Below are 24,505 nucleotides of genomic sequence, written 5' to 3'. Positions count from 1 at the left end.
TCAGTGTTTTTGTTCAATAACTGAAAACTTTTCCATGAAAAGTCAAAATTTTCCATGGAGAAGAAAACAAAAATTGCAACCAGTTCCAGTTAGTCTTAATAAGACATGCCATTGAAAAGAAATAAGGAATAAATGACTATGTCATGTGGCTTCTTTGGTACAGAGCCTGGATTAGGGACAGAGCTCACTGATTGGAACTGTGGTCCCTGGAACAGAGGGGAAGAGAAAACAAAGGAGAATGATGCTGGATTTGCAGCATGGTCTTAACTCTTATGAAAACCCACCAAGCTGCCCACCCAGCAATCCAGGGCTGGGGGCGCTACTGGGCTGGGGCTGGAGGTGCTCCAGCCTCACCACCTGCCCACCCAGCACTGGGGCTTGGGGTGCTCCAGCTATGCCACCCCTGTGCTGTGCTGGGGCTGGGGGCGTGCGGGAGGACAGGTGACCACGCAGGGGGGTGTGCTCCAGCGGGGAAGAGGGGGTGGAAGGGGAGGGATGTGGCCTTGGGCTGAGGGGGAGGGACTGGGGGCTAGCCTCCCCCAACAGTGCGTTTGCCTGCCACCCATGCCTGATTAGTAAGCAAGGCCTCCGACTTTGCTGAGATTCGGGGAATGGAACCCAGTTTGCGAACATGGCAGACCCATCCAGCCTTGCTGCATCTCAAAAGTTGTAAATGGCACAGTATTATTTACACCAGTTAGCAGAAGAGGTGAGTCTACAACTCATGGCCTCCTGGTTCACAATTCAGTGCACCTTTCACTTTGAGCCAAGTGCCACACCGGAGACTAGAACCAAAGTCACTTGGTGTCTACAGCCACTGCCTAGCCCAATAGGTCCGAGTGCCTCCCGTAACGGTGTTGAAATGGGGAAAGGAAGTGATATTCTGATACTTCAGTATGATTGGGGCCCTTCGTTTTCAGTTTTTCTTTAATTTAATTTTTCCTGGGAATTTTTCCTGGGTGTTTATTACGATAACAACAAAAACAGGTGAAAATTGGTGGAAAAAGCTATTAATAATTTTTCTGGGTAAATATCAGGACTTATTTTGGTGGATGGAAGAACAGGGGGAAAATGTATTCAGTGGATTAATACTTTGATGAATGGAATTCAGTATGGTTTGCTGCAGAACTAAAACAAACTCAAAACACAACACCACTTCTGAGTGTAAGAAAACAATACACCTCTAATCCCCAAATAAATCTTCAGAGCTGGCGTGCGTGCCTATTTGCTTGTTGTGTGTATCTTCTAGACTAATACATAGCCTGACTTCAACAGGCAGCTTTGCATACACACACAGACTAATGTATTATCATAATACATAGATCTCATGCAATGTATTGTATTTTCCTAATACAACAAGTTATTTTTTATATATTTGAATGATACAAGAGTAGGGTGAAAATCGGAAAAAAATGAATAATACTTTTTATAAAGCCTGGGATTTTTTTCAGTAAAAATTGATTTAAACTTAAAACGAAGGGGCTTAAGTATGATTTATGGATTATCTCTCAGATCCTTCATTATCCAGAACTCTTTGTTGTTGAAAAAGGGTCATGCTCCGTCTACGTCTATGAACCCCAGAGAACAGCATTTCCCGTGACGTTGGGGTAATGGGAGTGGTGCTGTATCTTGAACTCCAAAGACCTGCATAATCATCATCATCATCATCATGACAGAGCGGCTGCCAAAAAGGAAATCCTTTGTATGTCCAGTTTCTAAGAAGCGCGAGAAGATTGGCATGGGAGTAAGAGGTGATTTGGAGTCATCATCAGGTGTGTGCAATCACCCCCATGACCCTTACCAGTGGTACAATACCATTAGCCAGTGACAAGAGAACCGACATGGCAATACAGGACGGGCTTTGCTACTGAAGCCACATGAAAAGAATTGAAAAAATTGAGTGTTTAAAAGGAAAAATTATAGCTTGGGAAGGAGGTCAAGACTGCAGCAGAGCCCTCGTGCCCAGTGGAATCTTGTATTCATCTAGGGGGCTGGACTGGTAATGCGTCGCTGTTTGCAGTTAATGGGATGGTATTAGCTCCGCCAGGCAGGGCTGTGCTGGCATTCAAATTGCTCCAATTTAGACACCGACAGGACTCCCGGCGGTGCTGCATCTCAGCAAATGGGGCTTCCTTCGGCTTACTTACCGCATTTGTCACTCATTTCACTCCTGACCACGTCCTTCACTTCTTCTTCCTGTGTTTGCAGCAAGCAAAGTTTGGGTTTAGAATTGGTTTCTATGGTGACACCAGCACCTCCTCTTCCATTCCATGGCCCCCAGCTACCTGCGGCCTCTGACTCTGCCCCCTGGGCCAGTGGATGTAAATTACACCCACTTTACGCCTGCTGCCGGAGTGGTGGAAAGGGACCCTGGTGTCACTGAGAATCAGGTTCAGGGTGTGCAGCTTGTGGATAACTCATCTAAAGCAATTTTGAAATACATTCGATTAGGGCTGTTTTATAAGGTAACTAAATCTCTCTTCAGTGGCAGGTGTTGCGCTGCACAGATGAGAATCTACACAGACCTAAAGTCACATAAATGCCTGTTTCCTCCTCCAATGGTAAAAACAACGAGGAGTCTTTGTGGCACCTTAGAGACTAACTCATTTATTTGGGCATAAGCTTTCGTGGGCTAGAACCCACCCAAATAAATTTCTTAGTCTCTAAGGTCTCTAAGGTGACCTTAAAAACCTCCTTCCTTAGAGGTTTTTAAGGTCAGGCTTGACAAAGCCCTGGCTGGGATGATTTAACTGGGAATTGGTCCTGCTTTGAGCAGGGGGTTGGACTAGATGACCTTCTGGGGTCCCTTCCAACCCTGATATTCTATGATTCTATGATTCTATAAGGTGCCACAAGGACTCCTCGTTGCTTTTGCTGATACAGACTAACATGGCTACCCCTCTGAAACATGATTAGAGGTCAACTTGCCAACTGCTGGAAATGGCCCACCTTGATTATCACTACAAAAAGTTTTTCCCTTCCCGCTGTCCTGCTGGTAATAGCTCACCTTACCTGATCACTCTCCTTACAGTGTGGATGGTAACACCCATTGTTTCATGTTCTCTGAGTATATAAATCTCCCCACCGTATTTTCCACTGAATGCATCCGATGAAGTGAGCTGTAGCTCACGAAATCTTATGCTCAAATAAATTGGTTAGTCTCTAAGGTGCCACAAGTCCTCCTTTTCTTTTTGCGGATACAGACTAACACGGCTGCTACTCTGAAACCTAAGATTAGAGGTGTTTGGTTTCTCAGGGTACGTCTACACTGCAGACAGGAGGTATGACTCCAGCACATGGCAGCGTACCCAAGCATAGACAACTTGTGCCTCCCCATACTGGGGGGGGGAGGGGGGCACAATCTAAAGGGGAGGACATGATTGCCCCATGTGTCTCCTCTACCCCACATCTACCTCAGCCTTGGGCCCAGCCCGGGGCCACTGCACTCTCACCCCCGCACGTTACCTGCCGGGGGGGCCTCTGTCCTCCTCCCACTGCATGGCTGGGGTGGTGGCGTCAGCCCATTCCCTACCCAGGCCCAGCTGCCGTGGACAGGGGCCGAGTGAGCTGGAAACGTGCCAGGGGCGGGGAGGGGGACTCTGGCTCACTCGGCCCCGTCCTGGCAGCCGGGTCCGGGCGGGGAGTGGGCAGCCGGCACCTCCCCAGCAAGGCTGTCGCAGGCAGCTGCTGCACCGCACGGAGCAGCGACCCGAAGAGGCCAGCTTGAGCTGTGTGAGCTCCCACTCCCCGCCCAGGCCCGGCTGCCAGGGAGAACGGCTGAACCAGGGGCATAGCCACAGGTGGGCCTGGGTGGGTTGCGGTCCAGCCACTTAGCATCCAGGCCCACTTCGCCAGCCCCGGCTCTCTGGCTCAGGGGCAGGGGTGGCGCGAGGGCGGGGGCTCGGGGGAAGGGGCGGTGCGAGGACCTGAGGTAAGTGGGGAAGCGGGATACCGGGAGGAAGCACGAGCAGGAGCGTGTGAGAGGGCAGGGCTCCTGCCTCATACTGAGAACGAGGGGCGATCAGCGGGTTATCTCAAGTGCCTATATACAAATGCACAAAGCCTGGGAAACAAGCAGGGAGAACTGGGAGTCCTGGCAAAGTCAGAGAATTATGATGTGATTGGAATAACAGAGACTTGGTGGGATAACTCACATGACTGGAGTACTGTCATGGATGGTTATAAACTGTTCAGGAAGGACAGGCAGGGCAGAAAAGGTGGGGGAGTTGCACTGTATGTAAGAGAGCAGTATGACTGCTCAGAGCTCAAGTATGAAACTGCAGAAAAACCCGAGAGTCTCTGGATTAAGTTTAGAAGCGTGAGTAACAAGGGTGATGTCGTGGTGGGAGTCTGCTATAGACCACCGGACCAGGGGGATGAGGTGGACGAGGCTTTCTTCCGGCAACTTGCAGAAGCTACTAGATCGCATGCCCTGGTTCTCATGGGAGACTTCAATCATCCTGATATCTGCTGGGAGAGCAATACAGCGGTGCACAGACAATCCAAGAAGTTTTTGGAAAATGTAGGGGACAATTTCCTGGTGCAAGTGCTGGAGGAACCAACTAGGGGCAGAGCTCTTCTTGACCTGCTGCTCACAAACCGGGAAGAATTAGTACGGGAAGCAAAAGTGGATGGGAACCTGGGAGGCAGTGACCATGAGAAGGTCGAGTTCAGGATCCTGACACAAGGAAGAAAGGAGAGCAGCAGAATACGGACCCTGGACTTCAGAAAAGCAGACTTTGACTCCCTCAGGGAACTGATGGGCAAGATCCCCTGGGAGAATAACATGACGGGGAAAGGAGTCCAGGAGAGCTGGCTGTATTTTAAAGAATCCTTATTGAGGTTACAGGGACAAACCATCCTGATGTCTAGAAAGAATAGTAAATATGGCAGGCGACCACCTTGGCTTAACAGTGAAATCCTTGCTGATCTTAAACACAAAAAAGAGGCTTACAAGAAGTGGAAGATTGGACAAATGACCAGGGATGAGTATATAAATATTGCTCGGGCATGTAGGAATGAAATCAGGAAGGCTAAATCACACCTGGAGTTGCAGCTAGCGAGGGATGTTAAGAGTAACAAGAAGGGTTTCTTCAGGTATGTTGGCAACAACAAGAAAGCCAAGGAAAGTGTGGGCCCCTTACTGAATGAGGGAGGCAACCTAGTGACAGAGGATGTGGAAAAAGCTAATGTACTCAATGCTTTTTTTGCCTCTGTCTTCACGAACAAGGTCAGCTCCCAGACTTCTGCACTGGGCAGCATAGCATGGGAAGGAGGTGGCCAGCCCTCTGTGAAGGAAGAAGAGGTTCGGGACTATTTAGAAAAACTGGACGTGCACAAGTCCATGGGGCTGGATGCGCTGCATCCGAGAGTGCTAAAGGAATTGGCGGATGTGATTGCAGAGCCATTGGCCATTATCTTTGAAAACTCATGGCAATCGGGGGAAGTCCTGGAAGACTGGAAAAAGGCTAATGTAGTGCCAATCTTTAAAAAAGGGAAGGAGGAGGATCCTGGGAACTACAGGCTGGTCAGCCTCACCTCAGTCCCCGGAAAAATCATGGAGCAGGTCCTCAAGGAATCAATTCTGAAGCACTTAGAGGAGAGGAAAGTGATCAGGAACAGTCAGCATGGATTCACCAAGGGCAAGTCATGCCTGACTAATCTAATTGCCTTCTATGATGAGATAACTGGTTCTGTGGATAAAGGGAAAGCAGTGGACGTGTTATTCCTCGACTTTAGCAAAGCTTTTGACACTGTCTCCCACAGTATTCTTGTCAGCAAGTTAAAGAAGTATGGGCTGGATGGGTGCACTACAAGGTGGGTAGAAAGTAGGCTAGATTGTCGGGCTCAACGGGAAGTGATCAATGGCTCCATGTCTAGTTGGCAGCCGGTATCTAGCGGAGTGCCCCAAGGGTCGGTCCTGGGGCCGGTTTTGTTCAATATCTTCATTAATGATCTGGAGGATGGTGTGGATTGCACCCTCAGCAAGTTTGCGGATGACACTAAACTGGGAGGAGTGGTAGATATGCTGGAGGGTAGGGATAGGATACAGAGGGCCCTAGACAAATTGGAGGATTGGGCCAAAAGAAATCTGATGAGGTTCAACAAGGACAAGTGCAGAGTCCTGCACTTAGGATGGAAGAATCCAGTGCACCGCTACACACTAGGGACCGAATGGCTAGGCAGCAGTTCTGCAGAGAAGGACCTAGGGGTTACAGTGGACGAGAAGCTGGATATGAGTCAACAGTGTGCCCTTGTTGCCAAGAAGGCCAATGGCATTTTGGGGTGTGTAAGTAGGGGCATTGCCAGCAGATCGAGGGATGTGATCGTTCCCCTCTATTCGACACTGGTGAGGCCTCATCTGGAGTACTGAGTCCAGTTTTGGGCCCCACACTACAAGAAGGATGTGGAGAAATTGGAGAGAGTACAGCGAAGGGCAACAAAAATGATTAGGGGTCTAGAACACATGACTTATGAGGAGAGGCTGAGGGAACTGGGATTGTTTAGTGTGCGGAAGAGAAGAATGAGGGGGGATTTGATAGCTGCTTTTAACTACCTGAAAGGTGGATCCAAAGAGGATGGATCTAGACTATTCTCAGTGATAGCAGATGACAGGACAAGGAGTAATGGTCTCAAGTTGCAGTGGGGGAGGTTTAGGTTGGATATTAAGAAAAACTTTTTCACTAGGAGGGTGGTGAAACACTGGAATGCGTTACCTAGGGAGGTGCTGGAATCCCCTTCCTTAGAAGTTTTTAAGGTCAGGCTTGACAAAGCCCTGGCTGGGATGATTTAGTTGGGATTGGTCCTGCTCTGAGCAGGGGGTTGGACTAGATGGCCTCCAGAGGTCCCTTCCAACTCTTTTATTCTATGATTCTATGAGGATGGGGGCTCGAGGGAAGGGGCAGCACGAGGGCGGGGGCTCGGGGGAAGGGGCGGCGCGAGGACGGGGGCTTGGGAGTAGGGTGACCAGACAGCAAGTGTGAAAAATCGGGACTGGGGTGGGGGGTAATAGGCGCCTATATCAGAAAAAGCCCCAAATATCGGGACTGTCCCTATAAAATAGGGACATCTGGTCACCCTACTTGGGAGAAGGGGCTGTGTGGGGGGTTGGAGCCATGGTTTTGGTGCCAGTGGTCCCCCCACTGTTAGGAAGCTTCCACTTCCCCTGCTTCACACATGTCTGATCCAGAAGCCAGGCTGGGAACCTTAAGAGAACAGGCTCTATGGTGAGATTTCTGATGCTTCCCGGTTCCAGGCCGGTCAGATAGAATCACAGAAGATTACGGTTGGAAGTGACCTCAGGAGGTATCTAGTCCAGGGGTTCTCAACCTTTTACTTTCTGAGGCCTCCCCCTCAAACATGCTATAAAAGTTCCTCGGCTCACCTGGGTCACAACATCCGGTTTTCTGCATATAAAAGTCAGGGAAGGCATTAAGGGGTAGCAAGCAGGACAATTGCCCAGGGCCCCATGCACAGGGGGCCCCGTGAAGCTAAGTTGCTCAGGCTTTGGCTTCAGCCCCCGGTGGCGGAGCTCAGGGCCCCAGGCTTCAGCCCCAGGCAGCAGAACTTCAGCTTTCTGCCCTGGGCCCCAGTGAGTCTAACATGGGCCCTGCTTGGTGGACCCCCTGAAACCTGTTTGAGGCCCCCCCAGGGGGCCCCGACCCCTGGTTGAGAACCACTGATCTAGTCCAACTCCCTGCTCAAAGCAGGACCAACCCCAACTAAATCATCCCAGCCAGGGCTTTCTCAAGCCGGGCCTTAAAAACCTCTAAGGAGGGATAGTCCACCACCTCCCTAGGTAACCCCTTCCAGTGCTTCATCACCCTCCTAGTGAAATAGTTTTTCATAATATCCAAGAGCATCTTCTCTGATTGTGTTCCAGCACCTCTGCCCCGTGCTGAATCCACAGGCAACCATGGCAACAGACGTTATATATTTACAGGTTTTTCTATAGCGCTCATCTCCCCAGTATGCGAATGCCTAGTGGAAATGAACGTATTAAACCTAACTGCACCCCTTTCATTTCCCTCATTTAACAGATGTGGAGACAGAGGCCCAGAGACATTAAGGGACCATCCCTAAAATTACACAGAGAACTGGTGGCAAAGACAAGGAGAGAACCCCATTCTCCTGCATCCCACCCCTGAGCCTTAACCACCAGACCCTCCTTCACCCAAGTCAAAATACAAAATAAACCAATCCTTTGGGAGCCTCACTCACTTTTCCAAGTGTCGCCAAAGTGTTCCCACCTATTCTTATTATACAGGTAGCCACCTGATTCACTTCACCTTTGTTCCTCACTCTAAGCCAGACCTAACCCATTGCTCCATGCACGTCATCCCCCGCTGATCTTAATGATTCTGTCTCATGATATGGGAAGGGACACATCCTGTCACCTGAAAGTTCGGTTTCTCCTCATCATCTTGCTGTATCTTCATCTGGAGTTAATGGCGTTGTGGCTTCTGTTTTCTTTTGCCATCTCCCTTCTTGGGTGGCTTTGTCCATCATCTTCATTTCCTCAGTTCTTAGTCTCAGTTCCTTCCTGGCAGCTGTTTCTCTGCTGACTTACCTTCTCCGGCATGATTCCATGTCACAGCTCTCATTCAGACTTTTGCCCTATCTACCAATCTTAGGGTTTTTACACAGCCGCCCAGCCGTAGCACCTGGGCGCCTTCCATGTAAAACCGATCAGCAATAGCAAAGTCCCTATTTGAAAGTCATGGAGTCTCAGCTTCTTCCCACTTTTACAAAATAAACAGTCTGCCTGCGGTAGGGTTATGCTGTTGGTGGATTGGTGGCATGTAAGTTTGCTTTTGGGGTGGGGAGATAGGTGTCAGCATTGTGAATGTCATTCCTGTTACAAAAAGAACAGGGAGACTTGTGGCACCTTAGAGACTAACAAATTTATTTGAGCATAAGCTTTTGTGGGCTACAGCCCACTTCATCGGATGCATAGAATGGAACATATAGTAAGAAGATAAATATATATACATACTGAGAAGGGGGAAGTAACCATACCAACTGTAAGAGGCTAATTAATTAAGATGAGCTATTATCAGCAGGAGAAAAAAAACTTTTGTAGTGATAATCAAGATGGCCCATTTAGACAGGTTGACAAGAAGGTGTGAGGATACTTAACATGGGGAAATAGATAGCTCATCTTAATTAATTAGCCTCTTACAGTTGGTATGGCAACTTCCACCTTTTCATGTTCTCTGTCTGTATATATCTACCTATCTTCTTACTATATGTTCCATTCTGTGCATCCGATGAAGTGGGCTGTACCCCACGAAAGCTTATGCTCTAATAAATTTGTTAGTCTCTAAGGTGCCACAAGTCCTCCTGTTCTTTTTGCGGATACAGACTAACACCGGCTTCTACTCCGATTCCTGTTACAGGGGACAGGTTTTGTCAAAGCTTCTTTCTGCAGCTCAAAACCAAGGGCACACTTCTGTCTCCTCATCGCTTTTGGACAGTCTGGTCTTGTCCCACCCATGGAACTCCTACCGATGTCAATAAAAAGCAGAGGATCCACGCTGAGGATGGGAGAGGAGAAGTTTGCCCCAGTCCAGCACCCTCTGAGAGCAGAGCTGCGGTCTGCTTTGCTGTTACACTGCTCTCTGCATTCTCTCTGACTCAGCGTGCATCTAGCTGACATCTTATCAGCCGCTAATAGTCCACTGTAATGCACACTCGTCTCCTGGAGCCATTCGGAATGAATTTGCTCTGAGTGTCTCTGTCCTCCTCCACACCTCTTAGGCATCATTTGCCCTATTTTCTCTATTCTGGTTTGTGCAATAGGCTGCTGATAAAGTACTCACAGAAAGGCCAGGATCTCCTTTCTCTCCTTTCAGACCAGCTGGACCATTTTCTCCCTGTTAAAAACACTTAGGTAATTACAGAGGTTCAGCAGATTAGGCAGCAAATGTCTCCAACAGTAAATGCATCCTGAACAGAAAAAGATGCTAAAGAAAGAGGGGGAGGGACCACAAGGTTCAAATACAGTGTTTTCCCGTAAATTTAAGAGACACCAGAAAATAGGTCAGTAAACTGAAATTGCCAGATTCATCCCAATGCAGGAGAGGAGGGGATAACATTAGGGGAATGGTTAAGTCTCCCTGATTCTGTGGACTGCACTTGCCCCAGCTTCCAAAGGAGCTAGAGCAGCCCAGGGGCTGCTCTAACATATGCCGTTTGCATATGGTCCCTAAGGGACCATAGTCCAAATGAGAATCTGCTTTGCACTGATGGTCCACTCCCAGCTGCCTGAACAGACCTCCGACCCCTGATGTGCCCCCAGCTTTGTTCCAGATCTCCTCATGCCAGGTGAATTCTCAGCTAGCCAGCTACAGACAAATTCTGGCTCTGTTGCATTATCTGAGTGGAGGAAAAGTTCTGTGTTGGGGATAGAATCTGGTCTCAAAACTGAGCTACTTTACACTCCTGTAATTCAAATGCCAGATAGAATTACATTCTGGTGGCATCATAGTCACAACCTTGAGAACACAATGCCAGCCCCCTCAAGGGAAACAACAAGCAGGATGGAGGATTTCTCTGCTCAATGCAGACAACTGTGCTACAAAAGTTGCTCTGAGCCACTTCCAACCAAATCTGTTAATTAAAAATTGCTACGCTAAAAAGGGCACAGGGCGAGTTGTCCGAACGAGAGCCGCGATGGCCATTTTTCTGAATCTGTGACCACCTAACGGGGGCGAAAGCACTGGAACAAATTCCATCAGCTTCAAAGGCTAAACCTGTTGGGGGGGCAGAGCTGCCATGGCTACTCACTGCCGCAGCAAAACAGCGAGTCAGGGATGTCAACCCCTGCAGCAGATAAAACCTCCGCCAGATACGACTCGGTAGCAAAGATCTAAAGCTGGCTGAGGAGAGAGTATAAAGAGAGGGTGATTTCAGAATCGTTCATCCCTTTGCCAGTCAGTCCTCCTGCTCTGCCACCGTACCCAATTCCTGGCCAGACTAATAGGCGTGAATGATTTACACTGCTTGTCTCTTGCCTCGTTTTGCCTTCCGTCTGGCTAACTTCGTTACTGGAGTATGGGCAATTTTATGCATTTGACTTGCTTGCAGAGTAACATAAAACCCTTCAGTTCTTGCATCTGCTGCTTTTTTTAGGTTGCCTGGCCGAGACGTAATTTCCCTCTCGCTAGCAATGCAAACAGAGAGAGCAAAGATGGTCAAAAACGGGAGCTTAAAGTTAGACTGATTCCATATTCAGACCTGTAAATAAGTGGCCAGGTTTTCTGTAGCGAGCGCAATCAGCAGCTTGCTGGGTGATCTGCCCTCTGGCAAATCAGACCACTTATTTAGAGGCGAAAACACGGGCTCAGAATCCTAACTTTAGGCTCCCATTTTTGAAAGTCTTGGCCCTGTCTTTTTCAGCTAGATTAGCTGGGTGAAATGAGCTCTGCCTAGCTAGCTAGTCAAGTGCTCTCTGGAACCCTCAGAGGATGTAGGAGTGCATTATTTAATTGGACTGCATAACCCTCTCCAGTCAATTAAAAGGGGGAGGCTGTGAAGGAGGGTGGGCCCCAAATACGATGTTTCCCAAAGAAGTGTGACAAACATGGTTGGCGGTGAGGGTTGGCACATTGCAAATGCCTAAAACAGACAGGCAGTCTAGCCAGGATTGGGCCGCAGAGCCCAGATCACTGACCCTGAGGGGGTGTCTACACTGGGGCTGGAGGTGTAATTTCCAGACATGCTGGCTGTGATGGAACTAGTGTGCTAACAAGAAAAGTATAGCTGCGGCAGTGAGAACAGTGGGATGGGATAGCCACTCGAGTATGCACCTAGGATTTCAGACGGGATTAGATTCGGGTTGGTTAGCCCCGTCTGCTGCTTGCACCACTGCTATTCTCAGGGTGCTAGCAGAATGCCAGCACTCTGGCTCAACACGCTGTCTGTACACAGAGCAGTGACATTCCACAAGGCCAGCAAATCAAACCCAAAGTCGACAACCTTCACCTAAGACCTGATCGGATGGACTTTTCTCCTGAGCCAACAGAGGGAACGATACTAACAAACCCTGTTCCCAGAGCTCAGCTGAACGTTGGCCTGACCCTTTGTGTATTGAAGCCAGTGGATGCCTTTCTGCAGAGTTCAGTGAGAGTCGGCTCAGACTCATTATCATGGCAGAGCACGGAACTGAATTTAGATGTCCCGAATCTCAGTCCAGTGGCCTATTATTATTCAGTATTTGTATTACTGAAATACCTAGGAGCACCAGTCATGGACCAGGGCCACCACTGTGCTAGGCACTGTACAAACACAGAACACAAAAAAAGTTCCCTTCCATAACCACCCCGACCCCAGCTTCAGTTTCGTTTTCTAAGCTAACTGAGCAGTTCTCAGTACTCACCTTTTCTCCTTTGTTGCCAGGAGTACCTGGAGGACCCCTGAGGCAGAGCTGAGGTCTTCCTCTTCTACCTCTTGTACCCTAAAACATATATCAAAAAGGATCATTCTAGTCTATGTGATTGGCCAACTTCCACAGATGTCCCCCCAAATCCTATTCTCAGCATAGCAAGACTTCAGACATCAAAGGCAACTTGGGCAAACATCTGGAGTTCAGGTGCTGCCAAAATACTTCCCCTTCCATCAAACGTATCAGTTTATGCTTCAGCCCCAGTACCTGGCTCATCCCCAGCAAATAAGAACCCCAGGGGACAGCAAGCTGAGCATCTCTTTAGAGTTTCCTCTGAGTCATCCCAGCAGGAGGGTGAGCTTTGTTCCTTCTGGGCCCTTCAGCAGCCAAGGATGTCAGCCCCCCATACCCATGACTCTCAGGCAATCAGCCATTGCCCCCCTCTCCTCTTGGGAGCACCCTCCTAGAGGACAACTCCCCCTAACCCTGTCCTTGGGGGTTCTCTAGGGAGGACCCAATTCCTGTCCTCCATCCAGTGTGGCCCAGGATCAACCTCTTGCTTTCTTTTCCAAGTGAGGCTGATAAGAGTTTGTTGAGTCCTGTCTCTGTTGGGAAAGGTCACCTGCTTTCACACACAGAGGCAGCAGTCGTTCGTCGTCATCCCCCCGTCCCTCCCCGCCCTGTCTCCTTTCTGCCACTAATTTAAGAACCACCGTCTCAGTGGGAGGAAGAGGGCTCCTGGGGCTTTGACGGCTGCAGCTCCCTCCCACACGGGCATCTGGAGGGCCTCGGTGCTGTTCCTGAGGCCTTTATCTTTTAATGTAGGGGAAACACAGGGAGCAGCGTGGGTGGGGAAGGCAGCGTCTCATGTGCGCTCTTTAATCAGTGCCAAAGCTGGCATCACTAATGATCTCTTATACAGCCTTTTTGGCGTGTGTCACTTGTACTGCTAATAGAAAAGATCTGGCCTGTTTAAACATACATGAGGGTATCTCTTGCTTTCAGTTCCTTATGCCCTCTCAGCTGCTTTTAAATAGTTTTCATCTCCAGGGACGGCAGAGAAAGGGAACAGGGCAGGACTGCCAGAAGCTCCCAAGAAGTGGGGACCCCGCCCCTTGCCCCGCCTCTTCCCCTGAGGCCCCACCTCCTACTCCACTTCTTCCCACATGGCCCTGCCCTCACCACGCCTCCTTCCCCAGAGGCCCTGCCCCCCCTTCGCCTCTTTCCCCCTGAGGTCTGGTGCCTGCTCCACCTCTCCCCCCAAGGCCCTGCCCGCTGCTCGTTCTTCTCCATCCCCTCACCACCCTCAGTCACCCTTAAGGCAGGAAAAGGTGGGATGGCAAAAGTTGGGAGGGCCATGGCCCCCTGGTCTCCCCTGTTCTGGCACTCCTGGAACACATTCTCTGATGATGACCCAGGTGCTCTTCTGCATCAGTCACCTTGTTAAACTCTGGATCCTGACCCACCTTGGGGAGCTCATCTTCTGAATGCCGGCAGAGGATTCACGCAGCTGTGTCTATTTGGGACGAGGGTTCTGTGGGAGCCCCTCGTATGATCGGGGCCTGTCAGCAGGGACCAGTGCACAAGAAATGGCTAAACCCTTTAACACAGACTGGGCACTAATTCTGCCTTCTGTAGGTACAAATCTCCCCTTGACTTCAATGGCAGATCTGTCCGAGCAAGGACGACAGGATCAGGCACACTGCAGAGAATCCAGGGCTGGATGCATCAGGCATCAGCTACATAGTACAAAAGGTGTGGCACTGGGGAACAGAACCAAGGCCTCATCTCCATCATTATAGGCCTCTAGCACTTGAACTGCGAGAGATTCTCCATTAGCTGGCAATAACGATTTAAGGTGTATAATCTCTGCAGGTGAGTGGTGGGTCTGGACACGAGCCAGGAACATTGCAATTGGGGCTGGAGGCGGAGTGCACATAGAGACACCGGGATGCAGTGGCTGCAGCTTTCTCTCACTAGCCTTTGCTTGTGCTGACCGCCCTGATCCCACTCTCTCTGTGGCTTGGGCCTGCCTCTGTTCCAAATAACTCCCAGCAGCCCCAGGAACAAACAACAGCAGAGGCTACTTCTCTTAGGGTTCCCAAAGCTCCCAGATTGGCTGGGAGTCTCCCAGAAAGGGCCTCGATCTCCTGGTCCCTACTGAAGCCCATCCGGGAGATGTCCGGTGGGTGGCGCAGTGGGGCTAAGGCAGGCTCCCTACCTGCCCTAGCTCCGCGTGGCTTCCAGGAAGCTGTGACAGGTCCCTCTAGCTCCTAGGTGCAGGGGCGGCCGGGGGTCTCTGCGCGGTGCCCCCGCCCCGAGCGCCAACTTCACAGCTCCAATTGGCCAGGAACCGCAGCCAATGGGGACTGCGGGGGCAGTGCCTGCAGGCAGGGGCAACGTGCAGAGCCTCCTGGACACCCCTGAGCCTAGGAGCCAGACATGCCAGTCACTTCCTGGAGCCCCCTGAGGTAAGCGCCGCCCGGCCGGAGCCTGCACCCTGAACCCCCGCACTGTGCCCCAACCCCCTGTCCCATCCCTGAGCCCCCTCCCGCACCCAAACGCCCTCTCACACCACAACCCCCTGCCCCAGGCTCAGCCCGGAGCCCCCTCCCACACTCTGAACCACTCGGATCCACCCCCCAGCCCAGAGACCTCATTCCCTCCCACACCCCAATCCCCTGCCCCAGCCTGGTGAAAGTGAGTGAGGGTGAGGGAGAGCGAGCGATTGAGGGAGGGGGGATGGAGTGAGCGGGGGTGGGGCCTCGGAGAAGGGGCGGGGCAGGGACATGGCCTCGGGGAAGGGGCGGGCAAGGGTGTTTGGGTTTGTGCGATTAGACAGTTGGCAGCCCTAACTCCTCTACGGAAAAAGCCAAGCGCAGCACTCTTGCAAAGCAGCGCTGAGTACCGTGCTGGGCTGCTTCAGAAGGGGGGATTCTGGGCTGCGCACTCTTCACAAAGGCGCAGAAATTAGAGGTGGAAGACATTACATGATAAGTGGAACTAGAGTGCCCAGTTTCAGGAGGGGCCCAATTTCGGGTTGCACCAGTGGCCCAGCAAGCCAAGCCCAGCCAGGTTCCTTACACAGAAATTGTAGAAGCAGAAGCTAAGCATGTAACACTAGCCACCCCGCAGGCTTCACAAAGATCTCTTTCCCATGGCTTGGCCTGCCTGCCATGTCGCTTTTTGCTAATGAAACAGAAAACACTGGTCATCTGATTCACCCCCCATCCTCCAAACACAGGTCTCTGCAGCCAGCTATAAGACAGGCCTGTACTAAGAGCAGCTGCTCACCCGGGCCCTTGATCCTGCAACTCATGGTGCATGTGGGCAGACACCAGCCGCAACGGGAGTGCCAGGGTCTACCTACGCACAGCCAGTTCCAGGATCAGGGCCTGGGCTGTCTGCAGAGAGAACGTTGGGCACGCAAAATGAGGCGGATGAAGCCTCACCAATGGAAAGAGAAGACGACAAGGAGATAGTGAACCGGTGTGTAATACCATAGAGGCGATACGGACACTGGTGCGACCGCTGCTGGAACACTGCGTCCAGTTCTGGTGTCCACAATTCAAGATGGAGGCTGATAAATTGGAGCGGGTCCAGCAAAGAGCCAGTAAAATGATTAAAAGATTGGAAAACCGGCCTTACGGTGATAGACTCAAGGAGCTCAATCTATTTAGCTTAACAAAGAGAAGGTTAAGGTGAGACATGATTACAGACTTTAACGACCTACACGGGGAACAAATATTTAATAATGGGCTCTTCAATCTAGCAGAAAAAGGTATAACACAGTCCAAAGGCTGGAAATTGAAGCTAGACAAATTCAGACTGGAAATAAGGTGCAAGTTCATATCAGTGAGGGTAATTAACCATTGGTACAAATGGATGTGGTGGATTCTCATCACTGCACACTTTTAAATCAAGATCTGCTCTAGTTCAAACAGTAATTAATTCAGGGAAGTCCTATGGCCTGTATTATACAAGAGGTCAGACTAGATGATCAAAACGGTCCCTCCTGGCTTTATAATCTATGAATCCCTATGGAAGCACAAAGCATGGAACGACATTACAAACACACTGACATTTACGACATTACAAACACACTGACATTTACTACTTGACCTCGACCCTGTCCTGAATTCATGGGAACAGGATCTGACCCAGTGTTTCCAATGACTATGTATCTATGCAGGCTGCACGGAACTACAATGATGCTATGATGCTAAATTTAGCAATGATGCTAAATTTCAATGTAGGTCACTGCTCTAATGGCTCTGGGGCAGAGGTGGTTTTCCCATGTGAAGGGACCAGAAATCTTCATGAGGTTCTCCTGCTAGAACTCCCAGGGAAGCATCTTCTCAGCAGGGAGGAATTGAGAGCTGGCAGGAGGCGAGGCCTCCCAACTCCACAGATCCAGGGGATCCATGAGGAAAGGGAACCCCATAATTCATGGCAGCAGGAACAGACCTGTCAGCGCTGGCTCCCATGCCACGCTGCTCTGCTGTCCATTTCGCCATGCAGCATGGCTCCTTTGTAGCAGCTGGGGATAGCATCCTACAGGAGGTGAAGCTGCTTTGGGAATCTTTAACTCCAGACGGGACTGCCAGGTGGAAATCCATGGGGCTGAATAAATGTTCCGGCCTGTGTGAATGGCCAAGCCCATTGTGCTACCTTCTTGTGTGCTCAGCCAAGCTCTGGGACATGTCTTCTGCATGGTGTAGTGCTGCTTTCTTCCCTTGCATGCTCTGAAGGGAGTTGAGCCTGAGTGAGGTCCCCTCTGCCTGCATAAGCTGAAGGGACAATCTGGGACACCAGGCTCAAATTCTGCAACCTCTCTAAAACACATGGAGCCATGCACTGGCATAACAGAGAGCAAGATTTGGCCCTGTGAACATGCCAAAGCTAACTGCACGCCTCCTATTGCAGAAAAAAAGTGCTAATGAACGTTAGGATAGCACCACTGGACAAGTGTTATTCCCATTGTAAACTCCTCTTCTCGGGGTTTTAGAACTTGGATGGGAACCTTGATCTGGACTGGATCTGGACTGATAAAACTGAGTGTGGATTTTAACTAAGGAGAGCAAAAAAGGAAGTTACACCTCATAAGCCAGAGGACTCCAAATGTGCTTCCTGCTGCACCACTGAGGTCAGTTTCTGCATCGTGCTCTTCAATAGCGGTTTGGTGTTTGCTACAGTAAGGGACGATATAGGCCCATCTTTAGTTCCAAAGATACTTCAGCAAATGAAGACCTGTTACTTTGTCTGAGCTTCTGCATCACAGAGTATATTTTGTCTAGATCAGGCCCCTCTTTTATAATATCTCCAAGTACATACTTAAGCTATCAAACCGGACAATTACCATAATGAACGCAAGCTAGAATTAGTTGTGTTCACCTCATTTGCCCATATCTAGTTGTCTCCTCTCTAGGGGCATGATCGCCCACTGCCCTGCACCTTGCATCAACACCTACACACCTGTGCCAAAGTGGGCATAAAGCTCTACCAGCATTTCATAACCCCACTCACTTTGTACAGACTTAAATGACGACACATGGTACAGGGCCGTGGAAAAGCGGGCTGCAGATCCATGCACGCTGCACTAAAGACATATTCACTGCCTTTGTGTAGTCCAAGATAGGTGTCCAGTGGAAGCCAGGAGAGGACTATCTTGTGATTAATTATTGCTCATTTCAAACAGTGGATTTGGAAGCACTCTTTGCATCCCATGCTCAAACAGAAGCCAGCAAGAACTTGTTCCATTGGAAGTCGTTCCATTCAGTCATTTGGCCAAATTTTGAACCACTTGGAAACTACGTGTCCTAGATTAATGAAGGAAATGGAACTCTTGAGGTCCAAGCTTCAGTTTGATTCTGACGCAATGAGCCCAGGACTGCTCTGCGTTCCGCTTTTCCGTCTGTCTATTTTGGGTCATCCCAGGAAATGAGGTATGAATGACTTCCACAGGAGAATCTCTATTGTTTGTCTAGCACAGACATTATAGAATTGTATCACTCACACCAGCTCTGCACATCAGATTCTCCGCATCTCTTTACATGATGGTATTTGCTACATGATACCTTATTCCTCCCTACTCCCGTGCCCCACAAGTGACTGGCTGATGGTGAGAGAGTCTTAAGTACTTGGGTAACGTGGCATAATGGTTAAAAGCAAAAACATTGTGTCTTTGCCCCTTCCTCCCCCAATGTGTTATTTTCCTGAAGCAGAGACACAACTTACCTTTCCTCCAGGAGGTATTTTACAGAAACAAATTCACCCACCTGTGATGCTGTCTGATTAAAGATGACTATTTATACATTGATATTACCACTGTTATATAATTTATAACCACAAATCTTGTACAAAGTGTATCATGTAAGGTGTCGATGGAAAAGTTACAGTCTATCAAGTATGATTATCCTGGTTAAATCCATGTATCACCTTTATAGCAGACGTTATGACTATTGGCTATGGAACCCTGTGCTGTATTCCCGGGAGACACCCATCAGATGGATTTCCATCAGGGCTAGACAGCTCTGTACTGATGGTCCATCAAGGACACTCAGCTCTCACAATGGGCGATTGAAGAAGCTCATCCCGCCCAGCAGGTCTTCCTGCGGATGCCTCAGACAGCAAGGAGCCAATGACTACTTCCCTGTGATCCAGCAAACCATGTAAAAACATCTGATATGCTCATGTGACCCTAGACTCCATCTTGGGCCAGTAATTTTCCACACACAGTGGCTGTGGGCTTTGTTTGGGACGGTAATTTTCCATGCACATGGCAGAGGATATAAAAGACCCCTGAGAGATCTCCATTTTACCTCTTTTTCTGCTCTAATCCTCTGGACTGTGGATTTACAAAAAATGGAACATCTTGAACTATGGACTGAGGACCTTCCAGTCTTTTGGAAGTTACCAGAGACACCTTACAAGCCAGCAAGCTATTCTGGCTTTGCAATCATTTGTATGTATATGGTCTGTTAATCATTTATAACCCTCTTCTTTTCTTTTATTATTAAAATCTTTAGTTAGTTTACTAAGGATTGACTGGAGCATGATATTTGAGTAAGATCTGAGATTCGTATTAACCTGGGGACATGTGTCTGATCCTTTGGGAGTTTGTCACATCTGGTGACAAAGGTTTTCAATAACCTCTCACTATATTAGATTGGGTTGCCTACATGGGAGCAAAGGGCTGGAGTGCCTAAGGGGGACTTTGTTTGGCTTCTGGTTAATTGGTGTGGTGCTGCAGAAGCTCTTTTGTTACTGGTTTGGAGAATCTAAGTATAGAGTAAACCACTAGCTCTGGGGATTTGTCTGTCCTATTTCATGCAGTCTTCCCTGAGTGTGACATTTTCAGTGTGGCCCATCCTGGTCACCCAGTCACAGCACCACTGATATGCAACATGCAGCCACCTCTGGTGTGAAACATGACACACTACAGAGGACTGGACTCTCGAGGTCCCTTCCAGTCCAATGATTCTATAAGCCCTCACCTATTCACTTATAGTGCTTACAAGAAGTGGAAGATTGGACAAATGACCAGGGAAGAGTATAATAGTATTATGCTTGCCTGGATTGCTCAGGCATGCAGGAGTGAAATCAGGAAGGCCAAATCACACCTGGAGTTGCAGCTAGCAAGAGATGTTAAGAGTAACAAGAAGGGTTTCTTCAGGTATGTTAGCAACAAGAAGAAAGTCAAGGAAAGTGTGGGCCCCTTACTGAATGAGGGAGGCAACCTAGTGACAGAGGAAAAAGCTAATGTACTCAATGCTTTTTTTGCTTCTGTCTTCACGAACAAGGTCAGCTCCCAGACTACTGCACTGGGCAGCATAGCATGGGGAGGAGGTGACCAGCCCTCTGTGGAGAAAGAAGTGATTCGGGACTATTTAGAAAAGCTGGACGAGCACAAGTCCATGGGGCCGGATGCGCTGCATCCAAGAGTGCTAAAGGAGTTGGCTGATGTGATTGCAGAGCCATTGACCATTATCTTTGAAAACTCATGGCGATCAGGGGACGTCCCAGACAACTGGAAAAAGGCTAATGTAGTGCCCATCTTTAAAAAAGGGAAGGAGGAGGATCCTGGGAACTACAGGACAGTCAGCCTCACCTCAGTCCCTGGAAAAATCATGGAGCAGGTCCTCAAGGAATCAATTCTGAAGCACTTAGAGGAGAGGAAAGTGATCAGGAACAGTCAGCATGGATTCACCAAGGGCAAGTCATGCCTGACTAGTCTAATTGCCTTCTATGATGAGATAACTGGCTCTGCGGATGAGGGGAAAGCGGTGGACGTGTTGTTCCTTGATTTTAGCAAAGCTTTTGACACGGTCTCCCACAGTATTCTTGCCAGCAAGTTAAAGAAGTATGGGCTGGATGAATGGACTATACGGTGGATAGAAAGTTGGCTAGATTGTCGGGCTCAATGGGTAGTGATCAATGGCTCCGTGTCTAGTTGGCAGCCGGTATCAAGTGGAGTGCCCCAAGGGTCGGTCCTCAGGCCGGTTTTGTTCAGTATCTTCATAAATGATCTGGAGGATGGTGTGGATTGCACCCTCAGCAAGTTTGCAGATGACAGTAAACTGGGAGGAGAGGTAAATACGCTGGAGGGTAGGGATAGGATACAGAGGGACCTAGACAAATTGGAGGATTGGGCCAAAAGAAATCTGATGAGGTTCAACAAGGACAAGTGCAGAGTTCTGCACTTAGGACGGAAGAATCCCATGCACCGCTACAGACTAGGGACCAAATAGCTCGGCAGCAGTTCTGCAGAAAAGGACCTAGGGATTACAGTGGACGAGAAGCTGGATATGAGTCAACAGTGTGCCCTTGTTGCCAAGAAGGCCAATGGCATTTTGGGATGTATATGTAGAGGCATTGCCAGCAGATCGAGGGATGTGATCATTCCCCTCTATTCGACATTGGTTAGGCCTCATCTGGAGTACTGTGTCCAGTTTTGGGCCCCACACTACAAGAAGGATGTGGAAAAATTGGAAAGAGTCCAGCGGAGGGCAACAAAAATGATTAGGGGACTGGAACACATGACTTATGAGGAGAGGCTGAGGGAACTGGGATTGTTTAGTCTGCGGAAGAGAAGAATGAGGGGGGATTTGATAGCTGCTTTCAACTACCTGAAAGGGGGTTCCAAAGAGGATGGATCTAGACTGTTCTCAGTGGGAGCTGATGACATAACAAGGAGTAATGGTCTCAAGTTGCAGTGGGGGAGGTTTAGGTTGGATATTAGGAAAAACTTTTTCAATAGGAGGGTGGTGAAACACTGGAATGCGTTACCTAGGGAGGTGATGGAATCTTTTTCCTTAGATATTTTTAAGGTCAGGCTTGACAAAGCCCTGGCTGGGATGATTTAGTTGGGGATTGGTCCTGCTTTGAGCAGGGGGTTGGACTAGATGACGTGCTGAGGTCCCTTCCAAATCTGATATTCTATGATTCTATGATTTTTAAATGGCCATTTACAGATTAATTTATGGGAAACAGTTGGACTTTCAGACATTTACCTCTTCTAAGCATTTCTCATGTTCTCGATTCTTTTGACATTCATTTACCTTTATCGTCTCGCTGAAGGCTGAAACTCAGCCATTCCCCGCAGCACAGTCGAGAGGTATGTTTTTATTTTTAGTCCTGTTTCATTGGCAGATTTCTTGCTTATTTAATAAATGATGCTCGTGGGTTGCTGATTAGTATTAATCTACAGTATCCTCTGCTGTATTATGCTTGCCTGGACTCTTCATTATCATAAAATCCGGGGGCAGGACGTTCACATTCCTAAATAGCATTAGCATGTCTCATTTCCAAGTCTTTTTGTTATATTTCAAAAGGAGCCCAGCGTGTCTTGTGTGCAAAGACACATCTTAAAGATGACCCACAAATAGAGCTTTAAAGCATCCAACTGCTTCAGAAATGTAGGCACCAAATACCGCAAATGTCTAGAGTTGTCGGGGTACATTCACTGTGCTAGCAGCTTAAAATTTACCATGCTTTCCTTTCATATTTAGGTGCCAGTTCCTACCCTGGAGACTTTCCACCATAGACAGGAAAAGGATGGGAGAACGGGCATGTTGTTATCCCTATTTTATACATGGGGAGCTGATGCACAGAGAGGTTAAGTGACTTGTCCATGATCACGGAACAAGGAGGTTGCAGAGCCAGGGTCAGAACTCGGATCTCCTGCAGCTGTCTAGCCGTCTTAGTTCTTTATCTCTGCGCAGGCACGTCCTGCTCACCTTGAAGAGTTAAAAGAACAAGAGCAGCAGCAAACCCTGCACCTGGACTGCTCTGAGTTCACGTTCCCACGTTGAGCAAGGTTTGAGACACCTCCAGCCCACGCCACCCCTCAGGGCTTTCTTTGGTTCTAAATGTGCTTTCGCCAGGAGGCTCTGTGTAGCAAGCTGTTCCCCGCTGCAGAAGCCCACTGAAGTCCAGTAGGACTGGAGGGCACAGGGTCTGTCATGCCCACCTACAGTTCTCAACCTTCCTGTTGCTTAAGTACCTTTTCCAAGCAGTATCTAACTGGCCCCTGTTGCCATAGTGACGGGCAGTATTTATCCTCACAATGCCCCGGCAAGGCTGCCAATACCCCCATGGTACAGATGGGGAACTGAGGCTAAGTGACTTGTCCAAGGTAACACAGGGATTCTGTGGCAGAGCAGGGAGTCTCCCACATTCCAGGCTAACACTATAACCATGGGTCTGTCCTTCCTCTTACTGAGTCAGTAGCCCGCAGGGGGGACCTTTCAAGTGGTTTACACATGTGAGCCTTTTGTGGAGAGTTTTGCTTCAACTGGTTATTTCCCCTCTCACCACCGATTTTAAATCTTGCTTCTTGGGTTACCATATGCCCCAGAGACTGCTGGTGAGGGCCAAGCTCTGTTATCTGCCATGCTGTCTGTGGAGAAGGCCGTGGTTAGAGCTGGCTACATCGCTTATTGTTGTCAGTTAGGTGCCCGTGTGCTGTCCGTATGCTGGCCCAGCCCTGCGCAGATAGTTGGTTCAGGAGACCTCGATCATATTACCCAGAAAGAATGACCACTGGCACGGTTCAGTGATAAAGGCACTCGGCCAGGTTTATTGCCCTCACGACACAGTACTAGCGCCCTGGCTCCAGGGTTACAGGGACACTAACACACGAGTGTCCAGTGGCAAGGAATGGGTTAGTCAGCAGCGGGAATTTCTGCTGTCCCCAAGGCCACACAAAGGGTTAAGGCGAAGCATCCCAATATTTATAGATGGAGACAAACAACTCTCATACCATCTTATGTATTTCATGACATCTGCTTGTTACCTCCCCTTGTATCATGCTCCAGGTGTCTCTGGCACAACATCGCTGTTACCTCTAGCAGACCCTCTTATCTGGTGCTAGGCCAGGATGTCCCTGCACTAAGCTTTTGGAGTGTGTTCTCGCATGTACCCAATATCTGTCGCTTCTTAGGAGTGCCTGTGTTTTAGTGACACTGGAAATGCTTTTGCAAAGGTCATATAGTGAACTTGTAAACATCTGCTTTAATATATGGCCTTAGTTTGGTTCACAGCCTCTTGTGCAGGCCTCAGATCTTGCACCAGGCCCCGTGCTCCAGGCTCTCTTTCTCTCCTACAGTTACAGACTCTTAAAAGCCGAAGCCAGTGGGGTATATGGATGCTCAGCTCCCCTGAAAAGCAGGCTGCAAGTGACTGGCCTTGGCTTTCAGGCTGCACTCAGCCCGCTAGCTCACACCCCTCTAGACAGTGGCCGGAGTGATGTGAATTCTGCAGAGCATCTAATGCAATCTGCCCAGAATGTCTTACCTGTGGTCCCGGGTCACCTTGTGGTCCTTGAGATCCAGGAGGTCCAGCCACACCAATCTTCCCCGGGAATCCAACCTGCCCTTTAAATCCGCCCAAGCCAGGAATTCCCTTGGCCCCCTGAGAATTCCAAACAGAAAGTGGGTCAGAGACTTCCCTTCAAATACAAACGAGTATAGACGCGCCCCCCGGAAGATGCGGGTTTGCAAAGGCCTACCGAGCACATGCTTTCAGTGGGATTACTGACAGTGGGAAATATATTAACCCTTTACATCTGGTTGTCCTATTAATAATGCAGTGAAATGATTTGAATGTGTGTGTGTGGGG

The 24,505-nt window shown here is 49.2% G+C and overlaps 1 protein-coding gene across 1 annotated transcript in view; it reads right to left on the bottom strand.

The window, feature by feature from the left end:
* Positions 1 to 2,139: 2,139 nt before the first annotated feature.
* The window catches only part of LOC125636600 (uncharacterized), a 115,563-nt gene continuing 93,197 nt past the window's right edge, over positions 2,140 to 24,505 (bottom strand). The window contains exons 46-49 of the mRNA XM_075126911.1: positions 24,182 to 24,298; positions 12,380 to 12,457; positions 9,822 to 9,875; positions 2,140 to 2,196 (exon numbers count right to left, since the gene is read on the bottom strand). Of these exons, the coding sequence (XP_074983012.1) occupies positions 2,140 to 2,196; positions 9,822 to 9,875; positions 12,380 to 12,457; positions 24,182 to 24,298 (306 nt within the window). The remainder of the gene's footprint in view (positions 2,197 to 9,821; positions 9,876 to 12,379; positions 12,458 to 24,181; positions 24,299 to 24,505) is intronic.

The sequence above is a fragment of the Caretta caretta genome, chromosome 1 (genome assembly GCF_965140235.1).
Source record: "Caretta caretta isolate rCarCar2 chromosome 1, rCarCar1.hap1, whole genome shotgun sequence".
Lineage (NCBI taxonomy): Eukaryota > Metazoa > Chordata > Testudines > Cheloniidae > Caretta > Caretta caretta.
This window is presented reverse-complemented; position numbering and strand designations above follow the sequence as displayed.